The sequence below is a fragment of the Pan troglodytes genome, chromosome 10 (genome assembly GCF_028858775.2).
Source record: "Pan troglodytes isolate AG18354 chromosome 10, NHGRI_mPanTro3-v2.0_pri, whole genome shotgun sequence".
Classification (NCBI taxonomy): domain Eukaryota; kingdom Metazoa; phylum Chordata; class Mammalia; order Primates; family Hominidae; genus Pan; species Pan troglodytes.
This window is the reverse complement of record NC_072408.2, coordinates 17,015,741-17,041,248: the sequence shown is the minus strand read 5'-3', so window position 1 is coordinate 17,041,248 and position 25,508 is coordinate 17,015,741. Positions and strand designations below refer to the sequence as shown.

Here is a 25,508-nt window from a genome sequence, read left to right as displayed (position 1 = left end):
ATTAAACTTTCTGACTATAAAACATAATATTACATTTTCTTGAAAGAAAATATTAACAGCTTAATGTGGCATTACATATTATATACAGGCCCATCAAAAAATGAGACAGGAGTTAACATTGGTGTATTAATTTGCTAGGTCTGCTGTAATAAATGCCACTGAATGGGTGGCTTAAAGACAGCTCTGGAGGCCATTAAGTCCAGGATCAAGTTGTTAGTAGGGTTGGTTTCTTTTAAGGCCCTTCTCCTTGGCTTGCAGATGGCTGTCTTCTCACTCTGTCTTCATGTGGCCTTCTGTACACACTCAAGTCTGTGTCTAACTTATTTCTTCTTATAGGGACATCAGTCATATTGGATTAAGGTGCACCCTAAAGACCTTTTCTTACCTCAATCACTTCTTTTTTAAAAAAAACAAATACCTTATCTCCAAATCTGTTACATTCTCAGGTACTGGGAGTTAGGCACTTAATGTATGAAATTTGCGGGCCTATAATTCAGCCCATAACAGTTGTTATTAGTTGGCACTACGGATTGGATAAGCATAAAAATACACATATATTTTGGGAATGGGCAGGATAAAAATTTGAAGTTACCCTAGAAGTTAGGAAAGTGTACACCAGTACTGTGAAGTTCCCCCAAATAATTACAGTATAACCAGAAATGTATCATGATTAACCATCCTGTTTTCCTCCGTTTTGAATTTTGAATTTCACATGTTTATATGTATGGCATAAAATATAAATGTAGGAAATCTTTTCTTTAGATTTTATTTGTTTACTTATGTGTATCGTAATCTATTGAGTAAAGAATACCTGTTTCACTACAGTGATGGTGATAAAGAGTGGCCAAATGAACATTTATTTCAGCATTAATAGATCAATTTTGTAATATATGAAAGGTATGTTCAATGAAATGTCAGTTACACTCCCCTTCTTTATAATTTCTAAATGGCTAAACACATTGATATATCAATGTTTATTCTACAGTATAAAGGGAAGAATCCAATCCCTCACAAAATGATTACAATGTTTGCTATAGTATCAACAGCGTAAATTTCCAGGACTGTGTTGTTAGGCACTGAAGTCACATAGTGTCCTTTTCTTCCTACCATCAGGGTCCTGAGGTAAAGTTTGGAGAAAGATAAGAGGAGAGCAACAGCTTGTTTCACTTCCTCTACTCCTTCCACACTGCACGTGTTTTAGAAACAGGGCTAATGAAATTTACATTCTATTTTCGAGGCTGTGCTCAGTTATTTCTCAGGAAGTCCAGTAAATAAAGAATTAATCTATTTGTTTTGTCTTTAGTCAAGTTATGAAACTAGCGAATTATTTACATTAAGTGGATTTGTTGTTGCTGTCGTTGCTGAAACTAGTGAAAGAATCGAGTTTTGTGCTATGAGTCATGGGAGCAAAACGTGAGTATTTAGAAGTGGAGAGGACCACGAAGAAGGAAGCCCTGGTGACTTGAAGAAATCATGGAGAGTTCTCTGGATTCCCACAAACCTATGGGGTTTAGATTCCAGCTAATACTTACACGGGTCTCAGAAGGACAGAGGGCAAGGGTTAACATCTGGCTGATATTAAAGTCTCTGCACCTCTTAATATTTTACTTTGGCCTAGTTTTCTTTTCTTCGCTTTTACATTTCCTGATATAATGAGTAATTCTCTTTTGAGTATTAACTTGTACCATGAACTATGCTAAATATTTTTACCCCTAAATGATGAAGAATTTTTATCATTTTTTGCTTAAATAAATGAGCAAATGAAAGATTGTTTACCTGGGATTATACTAAATGGTAGATTTAGTATAATATTAAATACTAATAGTATAAATTAAATACACTTTAAATTCAGCTGGGTCTCACACACATTACAGACATTCAAACAATATGGAAAATAATATTGAAAAAATAGATGGTTGGCCGGGTGCGGTGGCTCAAGCCTGTAATCCCTGCACTTTGGGAGGCTGAGGTGGGAGGATCACGAGGTCAGGAGATGGAGACCATCTGGGTAATATGGTGAAACCCCTTACCCTCTACTAAAAAATAGAAAAAATTAGCTGGGCGGGGTGGCGGGCGCCTGTAGTCTCAGCTACTCGGGAGCCTGAGGCAGGAGAATGGTGCGAACCCGGGAGGCGGAGCTTGCAGTGAGCAGAGATCATGCCACTGCACTCCAGCCTGGGTGACAGAGCGAGACCCCGTCTCAAAAAAAAAGAAGAGAAAAAATAGATGGTGTGTTCAGCATCATCAGAAGCAAATTTTATCAGCATCTTCTCATCTTCTCATTCTCTATGGGGCCGGGATTTAATAGTGTGTAAACTGTGTTAGCAGGTTAAATGCAGGTGTTGTTAAATTATAATTTACATGCTGTACCGTACAAGAACAAAAATAATTCTAAAATTTTCAGATTATTGTGCTACAAAAAATGACCATCGTTAGCAAAAGGAGGATGGGGAATGAGACTTATGCATTTTTAAGGTCATTAAACATCTCCATTAGCCATCTCTGGAGTGGTGACTATCACATTAGAAGGGGACCGCTTTGCATCTCCTAATGATGACATTTCTATCCAGCTGTACTGAAATAGAAATAATGTTAAAAGGAGTCAGAGCGCCCAGTGGAGAAAATTTGACAGGTAAAGAAGAAAAGAGAAAGGAACAAATAATGGGCTACGGGTTGAATTTTATGAACATGAGCAGAACTTTGAACATTTTTAAGTATACTTTTTCAGGCTAGGTGAGTGGATTGCATCCCCTTCCAACTTATTCTGAGGACAGTACCCAGAGTGAACATATTAAATGTATGTCAGATCACACCGCTATTCTGCTCAAAATAATTTTCCATCTTCCCATTTCACTTAGAATATTAGCCACAGGCCTCAGAATGGCAAAAACAGAATTACCCTGTTGGTACTTAGCTGAACTCTTCTCTTACTGTTCTCCTCCAGACACAGCTGGCTTCCTCACTCTTTCCGGAATGTGCCAGGCGTACATCTGCCCTAGGATCTTCACACAATTCCACCAGGATGATGGTATCCACACGGCACTTTCCCTCCTCAAAGTTCATTTACATTTCACTTTCTCAGTGATGCTTACCCTGACTACCCTATTAAAATTGCAACTCACACTCCTCAACCTTGATATTACTAATCAATTTTAACCTGGCCTATCTTTTGTTTTCAGTGGAACTTATTACATACTGGAATATGGAATATCGTATCATTTGTTTACTATCTTTAGTCTTTATGTTTAAACTTCCTGGAATGGAAACCCCATGAGTAAAGGAATCTGTGTCTATTTTGTTCACAGACGTATTTCAAGCACCCTGAAAAATGCCAAGTACTAATTAGGCATTCTGTAAATGTTTGTTGAATAAGACAATGAAGAGGCAAATTAAATTAAATACAAAATAGTTTGTTATCCAGGACATTTCTGACTGTATAGCCAAAGCTTTAAAATGAAGATAAGAATAATTTTATAAAATGAATTAGACACATATCAACCCTAGGGAGAATCTTCAAAGTGGTCTGCTCCTTTGAAAAGCCTTAAACAGGAAAGCTTTTATTTAAAGAATGGGCTGGGCATGGTGGCTCACACCTGTAATCCCAGCACTTTGGGAGGCCGAGGCGGGTGGATAACCTGAGGTCAGGAGTTCGAGACCAGCTGGACCAACATGGAGAAGCCTCGTCTCTACTAAAAATACAAAATTAGGCAGGCATGGTGGTGCATGCCTATAATCCCAGCTACTCAGGAGGCTGAGGCAGGAGAATCACTTGAACCCAGGAGGTGGAAGTTGCGTGAGCCGAGATCACACCATTGCATTCCAGCCTGGGCCACAGGAGAGAAACTCCACCTCAAAAAAAAAAAAAATGACACTGTGCTTCTGGAAATAACCTAATTATTACCAGAGGAAGGAATTCATGTCTATGCCATACAAGAGCTTTCACCCTTTAGAAGTGTTTTACGGAAGGTCACACACACACACACACACACACACACTGATCAAATTGCGGAATTCTCTGAAGCATACAGAGAATGGCATTTATTCTGGCAAGAACTGTGCAAATTGTTACAAGAAACATAAGGGATGGCAAGTATGAACAATTATATTTCAACAGATGCAGGAAGCAGTTGAAATATGGCTTCTCAACATCTGGGGCTTGCATACTTGTCATCTGGAAACCAGATTGGGTCAGTTACATGTGGAAAGGAATAAGTTATTGCCAGACCAAATTTCCATATTAAAAGAAGTCTCCATTACCAGATTCTTTTTTTATAGGCACCAAATAGACCAGGGAGTTACTAAAAATGGAAGGAGGTCGTGAGAAAGCAAGTCATACTATGAGTAGGACCTCACCTTATGAATTGCCTCTTTAGCAAAATCAACTGCAGAAAGGAAAGACACTGTCTGTTAAATGAAAGGTAATAAACGGAATTCGCAGGTGGACAAAAATACCTCCTGAAATCCTGTAACCCAGCGGGGTACAGATGAGACACGCCCTCTGCAGATACAGTGTGCAACTACCAGTGTGACTCTGAGTGCCCGTTTTCTGTCTCTGCACCGAAGCACCAAAAGCAAAGATTCCAGGCTGAAGCAAATTTTTTTTTTTTTTTGAGACAGAGTCTTGCTCAGTTGCCCAGGCTGGAGTGCAGTGGCACGATCTCGGCTCACTGCAAGCTCCGCCTCCCGGGTTCACACCATTCTCCTGCCTCAGCCTCTCGAGTAGCTGGGACTACAGGTGCCCGCCACCAGGCCCGGCTAATTTTTTGTATTTTTAGTAGAGACGGGGTTTCATTGTGTTAGCCAGGATAGTCTTGATCTCCTGACCTCATGATCCACCCGCCTCGGCCTCCCCAAGTGCTGGGATTACAGGTGAGAGACACCGCGCCCAGCCAGTTTTACAGCTTTTTATAAAGATAAACATACTTATATGATGCAGCAATTCAATTTCTGGGAATTTATCCAAGAGAAAACTTGCTCACACAAAAACGCTTGTGTACAGCAGTTTCATACGTAACAGTCCCACCCTAGAAACAAAAGTCCATCAACTAGTGATCAAAGAGATAATTTCTGGTATAACATGCAATAGGAATACTACTAAGAAATAAAAGGGAATGAACTACTTACCTGCACAACAACTTGAGTGAATCTCAAAAGTATTATAAATGAAATAAGCAAGAGACAAGACACTACATATTATATGATACCATTTATACAAAATTCTATGAAAGGGGCTGGCCGTGGTGGCTCATGCCTGTAATCCCAGTACTTTGGGTGACTGAAGCCAGAGGATCACTTAAGCCCAGGAGTTCAAGACCAGTCTGGGCAATATAATGAGACCTAGTCTCTACAAAAAATAAAATTAGCAGGGCATGATGGTGCGCGACTGTAGTCCCAGCTACTTGGGTGGGTAGGGCAGGAGGATTGCTTGAGCCAAGGAGGTCAAAGTTGCAATGGGCCATGTTTTCCCCACTGCACTCCAGCCTGGGCAGCACAGTGAGACCCTGTCTCAAAAAAAAAATTCCATGAAAGGAAAAACTATGTTGATATAAAGCAAAGTAATGCTTGCCAGGGTCCAGGGTCAGAAAAGATAGTGATTACACAAGGAAAAAAAGAAAGATGATGGAAATGTTCCATAGCACGGTTGTTGTGGTGTTTACATGATTGACTTTACGATCCTTTTGTTATGGATGAGTTAATTTTTAAATTCCTTCCTTAAACTAACAAGTCTGCCTACTTTTATCTTTGATCTAAAATTAGTACTGATGTTTTCCATTTGGATTGGTTAAGTCTCTTTTGACTGAAGCTTGCTCAGTGCCTAAATAAGTGATGTACATGAAAAGCTTTCTAGTCCTCTCCTACTGATCTCCATCGGTTAGCACCTTGCCATGATTAATCCAGAGCTACGGGATGGCAGAGCTGATGGCTTCATACATCGGATAGGTAAGTTTTATAGAGTGAATGAGAAGGAAGTAAAGGAAAGATAAAACAAAATACAGGACAGCTTAAAAATATGGACTCTACTTACCATGAAAGTCTACTAAAGTAAGTGAGGGATGGGGAAGCACTTCTGGAGAATTGTGGAAGCCTGTTAGAGCATGTAGAGTTTTATGTCTGCAAGAGAGGGTATAAGCTTGTGTGTAAGAAGGTTTTGGGGGAGAATTTTATGGTACGTGTATTATATCTCAATAAGAATATTTTTAAAATGTACTTTCACAGGAAAAAAATTGCTTAACACTTTTATACAGAATAAAAAGCAAATGCTTCACTCTGGAAGGAGGCTTGATGATTGTGACTTCATAAGACTGAAAAGAACTTTTCAAAAATTGTAAGATTCAGCTAAGGCCAACAATGAAGTTTGTTTTCAGTGGATTGAAACATAAACAAACCAATAAATAAAAACAAGGTACACATACAAACACCCTCCATTCACAATAGTTCTGAGGGTTTATGTTAAAGAAAACGAATGAATTGTATGCCAAATGACTGGAACAGGAAGCCTGCCAAAACTTTAAGATAAAGACAGTGAAGAGATAAAAAGTAAAATCTTGAAATGAGTTAAGGACTCCAGCTGAAACCACTATCAGAGTTTACTGATATGAATTCCCAGGGCAATTGGGATAATTCTTTTAATAATAAGTAAGCCTGATACTCTTAAAGGTTGAAGAGACCTCAGTAGCTACCTAGTAAAACTTTTCATCTACCATACGATTTCTAGCTACAGCATTTCTAGCAGCCTATACTAGAATGTTTTCAGTGATAATATCTCTCTGTCTTAGAAGACTTTCCATTTTAATTTAAGGATGTTCTATTTAGAAGTTTCTTTAGGGTAAGGTTAAATTTACTTCATTGTATATTCTAACTATTGGTCATAGTTACGAACTCTTGATCTATGAAAACTTCATAAGAAAAATTTTAAAAATTAGTCTACATTTTACACAATTGGACATTAGTATTACAAAAAGAAATAAGATTCCATTCCTTTAGCCAAACAAATTAGTCAGGCTTGTCTGGGTAACAGATTTAAGAGTTTAGAGAGTAAAAAGTGGAAGAAAATTTATCTCATTGCATAACGAAAAGACAAAATATGAAGTACTGTGAAGCATGTACTGGAAGATTATGAGAAAGCCGGGCTGCAGGAATCATTAGAACATCTAGTCTGAGAATTTAATTAAAGCATAATAAAAATGCTCCAAAAGAAAAGATATTAATGAAATGAAGAAGCGCCAAGAACACAATAAAAACCAAGTGAAAATAATAATTATAGAAATATAGTGTTTGAAATAAAGAACACTTTGAGGAGTTAATTAATAGAATGGATGCTGATTAAGAATGAATAAGACCTAGGAGATGCTATTAAAAACATGACAGAAAACAGTTAGAAAATATAAAATAAAAGCTGAGAGATATGAAAAATAGAAGTAGAAATGCCACCTTCTAGATAACAAGAATCTGAAACAGAGAGAGAGAAAAAAAGAATAGCGGATAGGAAATATTTGAAGAAATAATATTCCAACTTCTAAAATTAATAAAAGCCAAATACCTCAAACTGAAACTTCAAAAGTGTACAAACAAAATAGATAAGAAAAAAAACATGCATCTGGCACAATAGAGTGAAAGAAAAATATACAAAATTAAAAAATGAGATAATAGGAGACGTTAGTGAAAAAGAGAAGAAATGAGAGGAATAACAAATCAAATGGTGGCTATTAGAAAAGACGAGAGAACTAGATGTCTAAAAGTGTGCAGAAGACGATACAATAAAGAAAATATCAAAAAAGTACAAATAATCACAAAACCCACAAATATTAAAATTTAATAAAACATTATGGAAATAATTCATCAATTATTATGGGGCAAACTCTGTTCCCTTAAAATTTTATATATTGAGGCTCTAACCCCCTCTACCTCAGAATGTGATCTGGTTTGGAGATAGTGTCTTTACCACGTTAAAATTAGGTCGGTAGGTTGGGACCTAATTTAATATTACTGGTGTTCTCATAAAAAAGGAAAATTTAGAGACGGATCCATATACAGGGAGAATGCCATCTTCAAGCCAAGGAGAATGGCCTGGAACAGATTCTTTCCTTACAGGCCTCACAAGGAACCCATCCGACCAACATCTTAATTTCAGACTTCTTGTCTCCAGAACTGTACGACAATACATTCCTGTTAATTTTAGCCGCCCAGTTTGTGACAACTTGTTAAGGCAGGCCTAGCAAACTAAAACACTAATGCGCTTATAAATATAAAAAAAAGAATGTAGAGGTCTAAGAAATATAAAATGCCAAAATGTAATGAGAAGAAATAAATAATTATAGAATTTTAGAAATTAAAAATAAATACATTGAAAAGGCAACTAAAATAGAGTAATCTACTGATCTTTCAAGAAATAGCTAATTTTTGTACTGGACATCTTGCTTCAAAAAATAGCAAAATGAGAAATTTACCCCGATTTAATAGACTTTTTGATTTCCAAACAAAGTCAGAACAAGACAAAAAGAAACAGACTCATCTTCTTATGAAATTAGAAGTAGAAATTCCAAGAAAATATTTATTTACTATATAGAACAAAGCAGTTAAAAATTCATATACAAGTGGATTTATCTTAGGAATGCTTAGATATCAGAATATCAGTGCAAGCTACCCTATTAAAATTTTTTGAAAGAAAGTCCACACAATTATTCAGTAAGTGCATTTGATAACAACAAGGAAACATGATAACATTCAATGTCTATCTGAGATAAGTCCCTCTTAAGAAACTAGGAATAGAAAAAATCTTTTTTAAATTGCTAATGTTGTATGTTAAATTTATACAGCATTTTTACAGTGCTTAATAATGAAAATTTAAACATTTCATTTAAGATTAAAAACAAGAAAAAAATGTTCACTGTAACTACTACTGTTTAGCAATAGTGTAGTACAATGCTAAAGGTAACCAGTGATATAAGAAAACAAAAGGAATTATAAAGGACAAGGATTGCAATGGAAGAGTTGTATCTGCAATATTTTCAGATAATTTGATTATATAAAAATAAATATCAATAGAATCAACTAGAAAACTATTAAAAATAATACCAGAGTTCAAGAGGGTTACTTAAAAGAGCACATTTAACAAATCAATACTATTTCTGCATACTAGAAGTGTTGTTTTTATTTAGTTTTCTCAGCTTTTTTTTTGTTGTCACTGTGAGAACAGTAGGGATGACTTCCAATCTATTGCAAATATCACATGCCAGAACAGGAATGAAGGACATATATTTTAATTAAAAATAAAAACTGCTAAAGAATTTTCCAAAACACTTATACATTTTTGTACTTCAACCAGTTGTGTATGTGTTTCGGTTCCCCTATATCCTGCTAACACTTGGTGCTGCCAGTCTTTTTCATTTTAACAGTGCAAGTGGCATGTAGTCATATTCCATTGTGGTTTTATTCTGCATTTTGCTTGTGACTAATAATATGGAACATCTTTTATGTGCTTATTGCTCACTTGCGTGTATTCTTCTGTAAGTATTTGTTCAAGACTTTGGTTCTTTTTTTTATCAAGTTGTTTGTACTATATCTCTAAACTACAGACCTTTTAGTATTTTCGATACCAGTCTTTTTTGCATACACGTATTGTGACTATTTTCTCCCAGTCTGTAACTTGCATATTTATATTCACAACAGTGTCTTGTATCTTGAAATGGGCAGAGGTTTCTTTCTTTCTTTCTTTCTTTCCTTCTTCTTTCTTTCTTTCTTTTTCTTTTTTAAGACAGAGCCTCACTCTGTCACCCAGGCTGGAGTGCAGTGGCATAATTCTGATCACTGCAGCCTCCGCCTCCTGGGTTCAAGTATTCTCCTGCCTCAACCTCCTGAGTAGCTGGGATTACAGGTGCCTGCCATCATGCACAGCTAATTTTTTGTATTTTTAGTAGAGAAGGGGTCTCACCATGTTGGCCAGGCTGGTCTCAAATTCCTGACCTCAGGTGAGCCACCCTCCTTGGCCTCCCAAAGTGCTGGGATTACCGGCATGAGCCACTGTGCCCAGCCCTTAAATTTCAATTAAATTCAATTTATCATTTTCTTTTAATTTTACACTGTACTTTCTCTTCTTTCCCTAAGACAGCTTTACTAATTCTCATGGTCACAAACTATTTTATGTTTTCTAGAAATTGTATGGTTTCAGGTTGTATGTTCAGGTCAATGATATGTCTTAAATAAATTTTGTAAGCTGATGTTGCAGTATGGTAAAGCCTTTTTTTCTCAATTGTTTCAATACCTTTTGTGTAAGACATGGCTTTGCCCACAAATTACTCTTTTGGGTGTCTGAAATTTGTGCAGTGGTTTTTATCTTTTCCTCTTCCTTGTTCTTCATTTCTCCCTAATCTTGAAAAAAAAAAACACATTTTATGTTTTCTATCTTTAGCTATTGTTTCTCTTGATGTAAGATAAATTACCAAACTCTTCTTCCTATCAAACATTCTCTTTGTAAACATCTCAGAATCTGGCTTCTCTCAATCCAGTCTTGAAATTACTTTATTGCACATTATCTGTAGTCTGGTGATCATGAATCACACAAACTTAGGCTATACTGTCTAAGTTTGTGTAAGTACACTCTATGATGTTCCCACAATGACACAATCACCTAAAGGCACATTTCTCAAAATATCTCCCCATTGCTAAGCTATGCATGACTGTACACACACACACACAGACACACACATACACGCACATTCTTCCTAGATTGTTTCTACATCTACTAATGATATATCAGCTACAATTACTTTATCATTAATAGAATTATTATTTGTTCTTAACCTCACAGCATTTCCACGAGTGTCAAATCCTGAGTCTTCTCTAATTTTGTTTGCTTACCACAAATAAATAAATTGCTGCTCTTATCTTGAATATTCTCTTGCTGAAACACATTGTTTATTTCCTCCATGGCTTAAAGAATAAAGAAAAATATATCTCTCATTTAAGGTCTTCTGTCATGACCTTATGACTCCTTTCTTTCCTGTCTTTAATCCTATTGCCTTATATATCTGTTATAAACATTTGTTCTAATCGTGGACCTTTTGATGATCTTTATGCCTTTTTGCTTATAATCCCCCAAACTATTTCTACCTTTTAAGTAAACTTTCCTTTCCTTTCCTTCCTCATTCCCCCAAAACTCAGTGATTTCTGCACTCACCACTCTCTCGAGCTGAACAGCTATAGCAATCATTTTTTGGTACTTATCTTCCTTGCACTTTTTGATGGTTTGCTACCCTTTGTTATTTTGAGATGTATGTACTTGATTGAGGGTTTCCTGATTAACAATTATAGGAGAGGAATACACCAGTAATAATATCGAGTCAGTGTTTATTCAGAAATTGTATAATATGTGTTGATTTAATTTGCAGTTCCCAAGTTGATACAAAACTGGAAGATTGGCCTTATATGCTTCCTGAGTATTATTATTACTACAGTTTGCATTATTATGATAGGTGAGTGGTTTAATTCATACAGTTTCTATGGTTCTTCACGCCTGACGGGTCCATGTATATCTCAAGTTTAACTCCAAATCTCCCAGATCTAGAGTGATTAAAGGGTTTTATAGACACTTGTCCTCAAATTTTTACCAGTTCAACCGTTTTTACCATAATCCTTGCCTTTCCCCCAAACACTCTCAGTTTTACAATAGAATTATGTTCTTGACTTTATAGTCCTTGATGCTTAAGAAAAATAATCTTAAATTCTTAGATGACCACCAGATGGCGACAGCAATAGCGATGTTACTGAAATGCCAGGGGTTCAGTCTAGGTCCCATTGCTCAGGGCACAGAGAGCCAATCCCGGAGACAATGACTATTCCCGAATTAGGGAGGGGTAGGGAAGAAGAGTTGGTCAACAGGGAGCTGGTGGTCGGTTAGACAATCATGGCGGTGAGGAGTCCCTTGTCTGGAAGTGGTGATCTGGTGACTTTCGGTTTCCTGTTACTATCTGAGAGGACTAAAGGTCAGATTCCTAAAGAATGAACTCAAATAAGACAAATGTAAGTTTCAAGTTTTAAAACTAGGAGGATCAATTTCTATATTTATAAAAAAAATCCCACATAAACATCAGTTCTATGGGCTTGTTACAGATAATTTTCTTTTCTAGAGTTTGTGAATTAGTGAGCTAATGTTAAATACACTATGCTCTGTTATTTGTATTTAATCCTCATTAGACTAGGATACAGGTATAAGAAAATCCATTTACAGATAAAAAATATACAGGACAGAATGAGTAAGTTGCCTCTCACAAATAATACATTCCAGACCTAGGATCAAAAACCTTGGCTGTATAACTCTAATGCTTGATAAATTTTAAAAACCATGCAGCTTGACCTTCATAATTGTAGCATTCCTTTAATTTCTTTTTAATCAAGAGTAAGTTATGTCACTAATAGTTTGTTCTATAAAACTTTATTTATTTCTGTTAATTGGGATGCAAAATCTTACCTCTACCCGCTCAGGGTTTTTCTGCGGGCCTGAGAATGAAATTGACACAAGACACATCAACTTGAGCAAAGCACATGCGTTTAGTTAATATAAGTTTGGTGTGACATGCACGTCTTCCTTATGAAAGCCTAAAGATGCAGGTAGAGTTGAACACTTATATATTGAATTCAACAAAGGGTAATAAATTATGAAAATGTGGCAAGACAAAGAGGTTTGATCTAGGGTAATTAATTGAGTAGAAAAGTGACTGGAAAGATAAATGTTAAATTAACAAATGTTGTTTGCACACATTTCCTTTGGCCTCAACTACCTATCCTTGACTATAAGAATGTTGCTTTCCTTCTGGTATAGAGAAGATATCTTTCACATAGGTATTTTATCTCCTGCTTATAAGAAAAAGAAGGAAGCTCAGAGTGTTTTCTCTTGCATCTGCTGTTTTAAAAGTGCCTTTAACTCAAAAGAGTCTATATGCCTGAGTGACATATTTCGAGGCATCATGTTCTGAACTCCTTCACTATCATATTAAGTTAAATGAAAAAAAAAAACAAAGAAATAACGGCATATGTGACCTTTTGCAAGATTGTCTCATTGGAATCGCAATATTTGTAAAAATGAAGTTGTTAAATTTCCTCTGGGTTCTATGGGTTTATTTTGTGAAAAAGATCCAAAGGTAGAATTTAATTCCTGAGCCATGGCCAAATAGTCCCCAGCACTTGATTTTCCATATGCATGGTTTGCTTAATTTAGCACTTAAATTTGGCTAAGTAGCACTGCTCTTTGTTTTGTTTTGGTTTGATTGGGTTGGGTTGGGTTTGGTTGGGTTTCGGGCATTCTCAAGAATACTGATAGTCTTCTTGTTTATAGTCTCTACTGTCAGTGTAGTCTTAGAGCTTAATGTTATTGCTGTCTAAACATCTGGAAGTTAAATATAGACAAGAGTTTCTACAGTACGTTTTTATGTTCATTTATTCATTGATTAAAAAGAGCAGAAAGACAAAAGAAGACATTTATGTGGCCAGTAAACATATAAAGAAAAGCTCATCATCACTGGTCAGTAGAGAAATGCAAATCAAAACCACATGAGATACCATCTCAGGCCAGTCAGTATGGCGATTATTATTTTTTCTTTTTTTTATTATTATACTTTAAGTTCTAGGGTACATGTGCACAATGTGCAGGTTTGTTACATATGTATGCATGTGCCATGTTGGTGTGCTGCACCCATTAACTCGTCATTTACATTAGATATATCTCCTAATGCTATCCCTCCCCACTCCCCCAACCCCAACATCACCCCGATGTGTGATGTTCCCCTCCCTGTGTCCACGTGTTCTCATTGTTCAATTCCCACCTATGAGTAAGAACATGTGGTGTTTGGTTTTCTGTCCTTGCCATAGTTTGCTGAGAATGATGGTTTCCAGCTTCATCCATGTCCCTACAAAGGACATGAACTCATCCTTTTTTATGGCTGCATAGTATTCCATGGTGTATATGTGCCACATTTTCTTAATCCATTCTATCATTGATGGGCACTTGGTTTGGTTCCAAGTCTTTGCTATTGTGAATAGTGCCACAATAAACATACGTGTGCATGTGTCTTTATAGCAGCATGATTTATAATCCTTCGGGTATATACCCAGTAATGGAATGGCTGGGTCAAATGGTATTTCTAGTTCTAGATCCCTGAGGAATCACCACACTGTCTTCCACAATGGTTGAACTAGTTTACAGTCCCACCAACAGTGTAAAAGTATTCCTATTTCTCCACATCCTCTCCAGCATCTGTTGTTTCCTGACTTTTTAATGATCACCATTCTAACTGGTGCGAGATGATATCTCATTGTGGTTTTGATTTGCATTTCTCTGATGGCCAGTGATGATGAGCGTTTTTTCCTGTGTCTGTTGGCTGCATAAATGTCTTCTTTGAGAAGTGTCTGTTCATATCCTTCACCCACTTTTTGATGGGATTGTTTGTTTTTTTCTTGTAAATTTGTTTAAGTTCTTTGCAGATTCTGGATATTAGTCCTTTGTCAAATGGATAGATTGCAAAATACCTAATGCATGCGGGGCTTCAAACCTAGAAGATGGGTTGATAGGCACAGCAAGCCACCATAGCACATGTATACCAACGTCACAAACCTGCACACTCTGCAGATTTATCCCAGAACTTAAAGTTTAACAAAACAAAAAGAGCAGAGAGAGAGAGTTGAAACACATTATATCTTACACCCTGTGTAGTAGCCTGTATCCACTTCTGAGCACTACAAAATAATAATAATAATAATAATAAATCATGGTGGAGTAGGGGGTGCAGCCTTTGGAGTTTGCCCTACATTTGAGCATATAGTTGGCTCTTTATTACTTGCATTAATTTATTCAAACATGTGGAATGCATGGACTTGTCTTATTCTGAATACTTAGCACCTAAATAAAACCTTGAGACAGTAAATCTCCAAACAATGTGCTTTCATTATTATTCCATATTCTTCAGCACTGGATGTAAATGAAATGAAACAAAGGTTTCACTAATTCTTATGTTTCACTGATGTGTTGTCCTTTATGGCGAGTTTCACTTTCCTAGCTTGGGTGTTTTCATAGGTAAAGGAAAGCCTCCATTTCTTACCCTAACCTCTGAAACCTAAATTACATGCAGATCTCCAGCACTCTACCTTGATTGCAGAATTTATAGCTACATTTTATGCATTGTTTTTGGCAGGATATTAATATAGATTATGAGAAGCTAATGGTTCCATTTCTCAAAATAGAAGCCAGGGAAATAGAAAAAAGTATGCACTGCTTGATCACTAAATGATCTTCCTTACAGACAGGGGAAGTTAATTCATGCTCATTCTGGGGAGGGGGGAAGCTAACTTACAGGCCTCAAACTGTGGGAGCAAAAAGTAAAATTAATACACCTGAATGAGTAGAAACACTTTTTAACTTATGCTTTATCTGATCATTTCTTTCTTTTTTTTTTCAGCCACATGGTCCAAGCATGCTAAACCTGTGGCATGTTCAGGGGACTGGCTTGGAGTGAGAGATAAGTGTTTCTATTTTTCTGATGATACCAGAAATTGGACAGCCAGTAAAATATTTTGTAGTTTGCAGAAAGCAGAACTTGCTCAGATTGATACACAAGAAGACATGGTAAGAAAACAGAAAAGTCTTCAGTAATTTCAGAGATTGTTTGTATAAAAACATAATAAAACAATAATAGCTAATACTATAATACAATTGATCCTTGAACAACATGGGTTTGAACTGTGTGGGTTCACTTATACCTGGATTATTTTTCCTCTGCCACCCTTGAGACAGCAAGAACAAACCCTCCTCTTCTTCCCCCTCCTCAGCCTACTCAATATGAAAACAACGAGGATGAAGACTTTTACGATGTCTTCACTTCCACTTAATGAATAGTAAATAGATTTTCTCTTTCTTATGATTTTCTTAATAACATCTTCTTTTCTCTAGCTTCCTTTATGGTAATAATACAGCATATAATTCAAATAACATGAAAATATGTGTTAATTTACTTTTATGTTACCAGTAAGACTTCCAGTCAACAGCAGGCTACTAGTGGCTAAGTTTTCTGTTTTTGTTTTTTGTTTGTTTGTTTGTTTGTTTTTAAGACAGAGTCTCACTCTGGCACCTAGGCTGGAGTGCAGTGGTGCAATCTCAGCTCACTGCAGCCTTGAATTCCTGGGATCAAGCAATCCTCCCACCTTAGCCTCCTGAGTAGCTGGGTCTACAGGTGCAGACCACCACTCCTGGCTAATTTTGTTTATTTTTTGTAGAGATGAGGTCTCACTATGTTGTCCAGGCTGGTCTCAAACTGAGATCAAGCAATTCTACTGCCTCAGCCTCCCAAAGTGCTAGAATTAGCATGAGATACCATACACAGCATTGTTAACTTTTTGAGGAGTCAAAAGTTATATACAGACTTTTGACTGCACAGGGGGTCAGTGCCCCTAACTGCCACATTGTTTGAGTCAACTGTATATGACAATGTGTGCTAAACAGTGTTCTAAGCACTGAAACTATATAATCTCATGTAATCTTCTACTAACACCCATGAAGGAGTTATATAACTCTCCCTACTTTAAAGATGAGGAAAGTCAGTCACAGAAATGTTATGTAACCCAGCCAATGACACAGCCATAAGTTGTTGGGCTGGGATTTGAACCCAGGCAAGATGACTAGTGATGCCATGTCCTTTACCACAATGCATACTGTTTATGTATCTAAATGTCTTCATTAAATGTTCTTAGATTATTAAGTAGATTTTTTAAACCCTTTTCAATTTGCATTCTACCAAGCATAGACAGAAAAAATTTTTAAAAATACAGCTCTTAGAATTTAGAGACAAGGAAATGAAGGAAATATGTGCACTTCGAAGAAGCGAGTGAATTAATGGAAGTAAAGAGGGCAAAGAAGGAGACACGTGGACTCTAGGGACACAGAGTAAGAAAATAGATTAGTTTTTAAGGAAAAGCTGGGGGTTGGAGAGCGGCCAAGATGGCCGACTAGAAGTAGCTGGTGTGCGCAGCTCTCAAAGAGAGGAACTGAACGGGTGAGTAAATACAGCACTTTGAACTGAAACATCCAGGGTACACGCAATGGAAGTAATCAAGGAAACAACTCAACCCATAGACAATGAAGAAAAGCAAGGCAGGTCGATGGCCAACCTGGGAACGACATGGAGCCAGGGGAACTCCCCTCGCGCAGGGAAGTGGTGAGTGAATGTGCAACCCCTGGAACCCATGCTGCTCCCATGGATCTTTGCAACCCTCGGGTCAGGAGATCCCCTTGTGAACCAACTCCACCGGGGCCTTCAGTCTGACACACAGAGCTAAGTGGAGCTTCAAAAGAGCAGCCTCTCAGGCATGTGCAGTGACCCGGGAGCCTCAGATAGCCAGGAGTTCCAGGCTTCCCAGCAAAAGTAGTTGAAACTCCAGCGAAGAGGGAGGTTAGACCCCCTTACACGTCCCTAGTAAAGGGGCTGAATCCAGGAGGCTGAGCAGCGACATTCTGCAGGACCCACTTCCATGGCATCTCACAGGATAGGACCCACTGGCTTGGAGTTCTAGCCAGCCATCAATAACAGCATTGCACCTCCCTGAAACAGCTCCCAGAGGGAGATGTGGGCAGCCATCTTTGCTGTTTGGGTGACTTAGCCATCCAGCCTTCAGGCTTTGGAGAGTCCAAGTTGACCAGGGGTGGAAGTGGTCCCCCAGCACGGCACAGCTGCTCTACAAAAAAGTGGCCAGACTGCCCTTGTAAGTGGGTACCCAATCCCATTCCTCCTCACTGGGCAGGATCTCTAACCAGGGTCTTTAGCTGCCTCCTACAGGTGTTCTTGGGCCGGTAATAGCTATGTACCTGCCTGGCACAGAGCTCACAGAGGGAGGGGCAGGCCACCTTCTTTGCTGTTTTGTAGGCTTCACTGTTGGTACCTAGAGGTATCAGAAAATCCGAGGTAAATAGGGACTGGAGATGGCCACCAGCATACCACAGCAGCCCTATGATAAAGTGGCCAGACTGTTACATGAGTGCCCATCTCCTTGTCTCCTCACCAGGAGGGTCCTCCAGGCCTGGGCCTCCAGCCCCCCTCGCAAGAGCTATTGAGCCAGTAGCAGCTCTGGAATGTCTTAGAGAGAGCCTCCAGGGGCAACAGGAAACCTCTCTACCACTGCCTCTGCACTGGAACTGCCCTTGCTGCCCTCAGACTAATGAAGGAGCAAAGACCCTAAGTCTCTCATCCACACCTCCAACAAGTTGCAGGAGAGGAGGCCAGTCCATCTCCACAGGCTCTGCTCACCCACCTTGCTCATCACCAGACATGGAACCTCCAGCTTGGGCCCACAGCAGAGACCCTCCCTCCTGGGCTGATTGCACTGAATGATTGCTTACTTGCATCTCTCTGGAGTGAAGCTCCCAGGAGAAAAGCAAAAGACCATTGGCTTTTACCACTACTAAGGTCTCTTCCATTGCTGCCTCCAAGTTGGGAAAGAAACATAAACACTGAGATCACCCAAGGGCTGCAGTGGGCAGCCTAGAATTGCCAAGTCACAATCTACAGCCAGCACTCAAGTGGGAGAGAAACCCACATTTTCAGAACATTGAGAGAGAACATGGCTGCAACTGTGAGGAAAAGTAAGGGAGTCACACAATGGATCAAGAGTCTCCCAACTGACAAATACGTCCAAGCGCAACCTACTGGATCACACCTCAAATCTTCAACACCAAAGATATCTCACTAACATAACCCCCTCTAAAATTAAAGAAGTCACCTTCAAATAAAGACCCTGCACAAAGCTTCAGCCCTATGAAAACAGAAAAGAGATCTATCGACTGTACTAAATATACACTGCAGTTAAATTGACACCCACTGCAGAGACGAGACAGAATTAATGCAAGAACTCCAGTAACTCAAATAGTCAGAGTGTCATATGTTTTCCAAACAACTGCACCAGTTCTCCAACAAGAGTTCTTAACCAGGCTGAACTGGCTGGAATGGCATTGAACTGACAGAAATTCAATGCTATTCCTGTCAAACTACCAATGATATTCTTCATGAAATTAGAAAGAAAAAACTATTTTAAAATTCATGTGGAATCATAAAAGAGCCCAAATTGCCAAGGCAATCCTAAGCAAAAAGAATAAAGCTAGGAGCATCATGTTACCTGACTGCAAACTATACTACAGGGCTATAGTAACCAAAACAGCATGGTACTGGTACAAAAACAGGCACATAGACCAGTGGAACAGAATAGAGAGCCCAGAAATAAGGACACACACCTACGACCATCTGATCTTTGACAAAGCTGACAAAAACAAGCAATAGGAAAAGAACTCCATATTTAATCAATTGTGCTGGAATAACTGGCTAGCCATATGCAAAGGAGTGAAGCAAGACTCCTTCCTTATACCATATACAAAAATCAACTCAGGATGGATTAAAGACCTAAATGTAAAACCCCAAACTATAAAAAGCCTGGAAGAAAACCTAGGCAATACCATCCTGGACATTGAAACAGGCAAATTTCATGACAAAGACAACAAAAGCAATAGTAAAAAAAAATGCAAAAATTGACAAATATTATCTAATTAAACTTAAGAGTTTCTGCACAGCAAAAGAAACTATTAACACAGTAAACAGACAAACTACAGAATGGGAGAAAACTTTTGCAAGCTATGCATCTGTCAAAGTCTAACATCAGCATCTCTAAGGAACTTAAAACAAATTTACAAGAGAAAAACAACCCTATTAAAATTGGGCAAAGGACATAAAGAGACCCTTTTTAAAAGAAGACATACATTTCACCAACAAACATGAAAAAAAGCTCAACATCACTGATCATTAGAGAAGTGCACATTAAAACCACAACGAGATATCATCTCACAGCAGTCAGAATGGATATTATTAAAAAGTCAAAAAACCACAAATGCTAGCAAGGTTGCAGAGAAAAGAACACTTATACACTATTGGTTGGAGTGAAAATAGTTCCACCATTGTGGAAAGCAGTGTGGCAATTCCTCAAAGAGCTAAAACCAGAACAACAATGGTTGCAGTGGTGTTTACGTGATTGATTTATGGTTCTTTTGTTATGGATGAGTTAATTTTTAAATGACTTTTGTGAACTAATGAGTCTGTCTACTTTTATCTTTGATCTAGTACTGACATGTATATTTGGATTGGGTAAGACTCACTTTTAATTAGTTAATTGTTCTGTTTAACACAGAAGTTTGTTCAGTGCCTATGTAAATGATGTACATAAAACACTTTCCAGTCCTCTCCTATTGATCTCAATTAGCACATTGCCATAATTAACCCAGAACTATGTGATGGCAGATATGACAGATATAACTATTGGTTAATGGGCTTAATACTTGGGTGATGAAATAATCTGTAAAACAAACCTTCATGACACAAGTCTACCTCTGTAACAAACCTTCACATACATCACAGAACCTAAAATAAAAGTTAAAAGAACAAAAAGCTAATGAAAGGTTTGTGGCTTAATAGCAAAAAGCCAATAGAGCAGTGACTAAAGCCATCACATAATAGATTTCATTGCAGTAAATTATATAGAAGTTAGTTTTATCTCTGATTATATGAAAAAACATACAATATCAGTGACATTCATACTAAAGGGTATCAATGACTTGGTTGTAGCCCAATTATTTGGAGATACTTAAGATGCAAAAAAGCAAAATGAAAATCTTTCTGATAAAACTAACCCAAACATCAACATCTGTGCTGTTTGTTATAGAAGCATCAGGGAAGACAAATTAGAATGTGAATCCTAAAAGATAGAATAATTGGGGTGGGAAGCATGTTCAGCAATGTGCTGTAACATATTAAGTAATCGCTGATTCCCTTTGTTTTGTGAAAGGAATTTTTGAAGAGGTACGCAGGAACTGATATGCACTGGATTGGACTAAGCAGGAAACAAGGAGATTCTTGGAAATGGACAAATGGCACCACATTCAATGATTGGTGAGTTTCCAATGTATTAGGAATGTTCTTATTCTGGTGTGTCATATGAAAAATTTTAAATCATTTTGAGTTGTATTATTATAAACAAATCTTTCTATTTTCCATGTAGAATTAACTTTTTAGTCTCCAATCTATGACATATGCCCTTTCACATTGAAGCATACCCTAGAGCAACCCATTTTCTTCTCACCTTGTTAAATAACACATGGTGAAATCTTCCATTTTTATTTTTATTTGTTATTTTATCTTTATTGTCAAGCTCTTCCTTGACAATTAGTTCTCTTTTGCTAATTCAAATTTAATCATTCTGCAAATTTTAAGCCAAAACTCACGTATTACTTGTACTCCTTTCCAAGTAAAGTGTATATAAGATTTCTTTGTCTTTAAAGGGTTAAAGACTTTATAGTTGTCTTTAACATTCCAAATGCCCACCACAATGAATACTACTTGTTTTTATTTATTTGTTGCTTATTTTATTTATTTTTATTTCTGTAAGCATTTCCTGGGTGGGTTAAAATTGTTAAAAGTGTTTCTTGGGTTAAAATGGTTGAGGATTGTATAGTTGTCTTTAGCTTTCCAAATGTTCATCATAAGCAATATTATATTTATTTTTTTAATTTTTGTTTATTTTTTATTTAGTTTACTTTTTTATTTATATAATTGTTTCGTGGATACATATGTATCTCTGCCTTATTATTTTAGTAACATGCTAGATTAAAAAAAGCAACCAATAAAACAAATATTGAAATATGCAAGACAGGACAAATTATACTTATAAATAAGGAAAGATTTGTTTATCAACAAAGAAAATTAATTTTAAAATATATTTTTATTTTACTGTAAGTTCTGGGATACAAGTGCAAAATGTGTAGGTTTGTGACATAGGTACTGCCATGGTGGATTGTTGCACCTACCAATCCATCATCTAGGTTTGAAGCTCCACATGCATTAGCTATTTGTCCTAATGCTCTTCCTCCCCTTTCTCCCACCCCCTACTGCCCCCAGTGTGTGTTGTTCCCCTTTCTGTGTCCATGTGTTCTCACTGTTCAATTCTCACTTATGAGTGAGAACATGCAGTGTTTGGTTTTCTATTCCTGTGTTAGTTTGCTGAGGATGACAGTTTCCAGATTCATCCATGTCCCTGCAAAGAACATGGACTCATTCTTTTTTATGGTTGAACAGTATTCCATGGTGTATATGTACCACATTTTTTTTTTAACCAGTCTGTCTTTGATAGCCCTTTGGGTTGATTCCATGTTTTTGCTATTGTAAATAGTGCTGCAATAAACATATGTGTGCATATGTCTTTATAATAGAATTACTTATATTCCTTTGGGTATATATCCAGTAATGGGATTGCTGGGTTAAATGGTATTTCTGGTTCTAGAACCTTGAGGAATCACCACACTGTCTTCTACGATGGTTGAACTAATTTACACTCCCACCGGCAGTGTATAAGCATTCCTATCTCGCCACAGCCTCACGAGCATCTTTAGTTTTTTGACTTTTTAATAATTGCCATTCTGACTGGCATGAGATGGTATCTCATTATTGTTTTGATTTGCATTTCTCTAAAGATCAGTGATGTTGAGCTTTTTTTTTCAAATGTTTGTTGGCTGCATAAATGCCTTCTTTTGAGAATTGTCTGTTCATATCCTTTGCCTACTTTTTGATGTTTTTTTTCTTATAAATTTATTTAAGTTCTTTGTAGATCCTGGATATTAGACCTTTGACAGATGGGTAGATTGCAAAAATTTTATCCCATTCTGTTAGTTGCTTGTTTACTCTGATGATAGTTTCTTTTGCTGTGCAGAAGCTCTTTAGTTTAATTAGATCCCATATGTCAGTTTTGGCTTTTGTTGCTTTTGATGTTTTCATCATGAAGTCTTTGCCCATGCCTATGTCCTGAATGATATTGCCTAGATTTTTTTCTAGGGGTTTTATGGTTTGGGGTTTTACATTTAAGTCTTTAATCCATCTTGAGTTAATTTTTGTATAAGGTGTAAGGAAGGGGTCCAGTTTTAGTTTTCTGTGTATGGATAGCCAGTTTTCCCAGCGCCATTTATTAAATAGGGAATCCTTCCCCCATTGCTTGTTTTTGTCAGGTTTGTCAAAGTTCAGACGGTTGTAGATGTGTGGCATTATTTCTGAGGTCTCTATTCTGTTCCATTGGTCTATATGTCTGTTTTGGTACCAGTACCATGCTGTTTTGGTTACTGTAGCCTTGTAGCATGGTTTGAAGTCAGGTAGCATGATGCCTCCAGCTTTGCTCTTTTTGTTTAGGATTGTCTTGGCTATATGGGCTCTTTTTTGGTTTCATATGAAATTTAAAGTAGTTTTCTTCTAATTCTGTGGAGAATGTCAAAGGTAGTTTGATGGGTATTGCATTGGATCTTTAAATTACTTTGGGCAATATGGCCATTTTCACAATATTGATTCTTTCTATCCATGAGGATAAAATGTAAAAAAAAGACTATAAGCAGTCTCTTAGGTTTCTATTGCAGTATGCAGTCTCTTAGGTTTCTATTGCAGTATGTTTCAAAAGTACCAAGTAAATATAAATCTTATTTTTACTTTTTGAAAAAGTACATTGCCTAAAATTATGCCAGAAAACTGAATTTTTTTAATTTCAGGAATCTTTGAATTTGGCAAACACTCTCTCTTTGCATATAGATAGAAAGGAAAGAAAGAAGAAAGGAAGGAAAGAACCAAGGAAGGAAGGAAGAATGGAAGGAAAGAAGGGTTTTACCCCTGTCTTTGTATACCTATACGTGTCTATCTGCCTATCTACAAGTTGTTCTAAATAGGGTTACAGATTTTAACTCCAACACTTATGTTCAGTCTTATTTTTCCCTTAATATACCAGATATTTTAATGCAGCATATGGTGATGGGTGGGTATATTTTCTGGGAGCTCAGTGTTTGGTATAATATATTTAAAATCACTCTATTATTAATTGTCTTTTTGATTACAGCCGTAAGTGGTTCCCAGACTGATTTAGAGTGTTCTTTTTCAGGTTTGAAATTATAGGGAACGGATCCTTTGCTTTCTTGAGTGCTGATGGAGTCCATAGTTCCAGAGGATTTATTGATATCAAGTGGATTTGCAGCAAACCTAAATATTTTTTATAGAGCAGAAAAAACTTGAAAATGACTATCACACTTCAAGATTGAAAGAAGAGCTAATTATGCAAAAGTGGCTTTCTCACTTATTCTGTTATAGAATACAGAACCTCTGGTGAGGGCCCATTTTCTGGTTTATAGATGGAAACTTCTTGCTGTGCCCTGCCATGGTTAAAGAGACAAGGCCGTTCTCTGGAGCCTTTTATAAGGGCACAATCACATTCACTATGGCTCCATCCTCATGAACTAATCACCTCCTGATGGATGGCTCCATCCCCTAATACCATCACACTGGTGATTAGCTTTCAATTTATGAGTTTTGGGAGGACCCAAATACTCAGAACATAGCATCTACAAATAATAAACACTGATAAATTATGAGTTATACATAAAAATTATAACATACTCTATAGACTACAGTAATAAATATCAAAGTGACCAAATAGTAGGTTCGTGAAAAAAAATGCAATCTCCCAAGTAAGAAAAAGGAAAGAAAATTAATTTGGGGCACATATTTGGATGCTTCATAAAATTTAAATTCTATAGGGCATTCAAAGGTTGTATCAAAGCTGCCTTGTTGCATTAGTGCAGTTTTAATTACCTGCCTGGGTAACTGTGATCTTTCAGAACAAGTAGGAATGTGAGTATAAATGGATAGATAGTAAGAAAAACTAGAGAAAAAAAAAGTATCTTGATTACAGTGTGAAAATGAGACAGGCAGGTGGGAAGCAGTGCCCGGGAGAAACTCCCACCAGTCTGCCCACTGAGGTGGAGCCTTGGGAAGTTCACAACTTTTGCAGCATAGAAGAGCGAGCATCGTCCCTCCTCTTCCTGTGTGGAACCTGAGATTAGAATGGTCAGCAGGAAGTGGTCTAACAGAGCATCCTGTTTTCCTTTTTTTTTTTTTTTTTTTTTTTTGCTTTTCACCCAATAAAACCCGGATTTACTCATCCTCTAAAACATCTGTGAGCATAGATTTTTATGGACATGGGCAGGACAAGAACACCATCTTTAGCTGAACTAAGGAAAAGTCCTGCAACAATTTTGGCACATAACATGGGTGCTCGAGAAGAGGCGAATGAAATGAGGCCTCGAAACCTCTCACTGTTGCTCCTATTTTCATCCTCCAGCTTCTGAGGGTGGGGGAAACATGCCCCCAAACCCCGTCACTCTAAGGGTCAGGGGAAAGGCCATTTTCTTCCTTTTTCAAGAGGGACAGGCAAGTGGGGTCTCCTCACTCTGCCTCCCCCCATGCAGGGGTTGGGACTCATGGCCTAAGGGTCCTGCACAGCCAGCTGGCTGGCTCCCAGCCACAAGCCACCACAGCCTTCCCCTTCCCCACCCAAGGGCTTCAGCTTTATTGGATGAAAATTAAGCTTTTCCCCTGGTGGAGCATCCACTTTCATAAGAATAAGAGGTT

The 25,508-nt window shown here is 37.5% G+C and overlaps 1 protein-coding gene across 1 annotated transcript in view; it reads left to right on the top strand.

Annotated features, from left to right (window-relative positions):
* CLEC2A (C-type lectin domain family 2 member A) overlaps positions 1-24,998 on the top strand; it is a 33,898-nt gene extending 8,900 nt beyond the window's left edge. Inside the window, exons 5-9 of the mRNA XM_001143480.7 lie at positions 1,304-5,940; positions 11,388-11,471; positions 15,447-15,613; positions 20,863-20,966; positions 23,983-24,998. Coding sequence (XP_001143480.2) covers positions 5,886-5,940; positions 11,388-11,471; positions 15,447-15,613; positions 20,863-20,966; positions 23,983-24,097 — 525 coding nt within the window. The 5' untranslated portion in view covers positions 1,304-5,885 and the 3' untranslated portion in view covers positions 24,098-24,998. The remainder of the gene's footprint in view (positions 1-1,303; positions 5,941-11,387; positions 11,472-15,446; positions 15,614-20,862; positions 20,967-23,982) is intronic.
* The last annotated feature ends 510 nt before the right edge of the window (positions 24,999-25,508 follow it).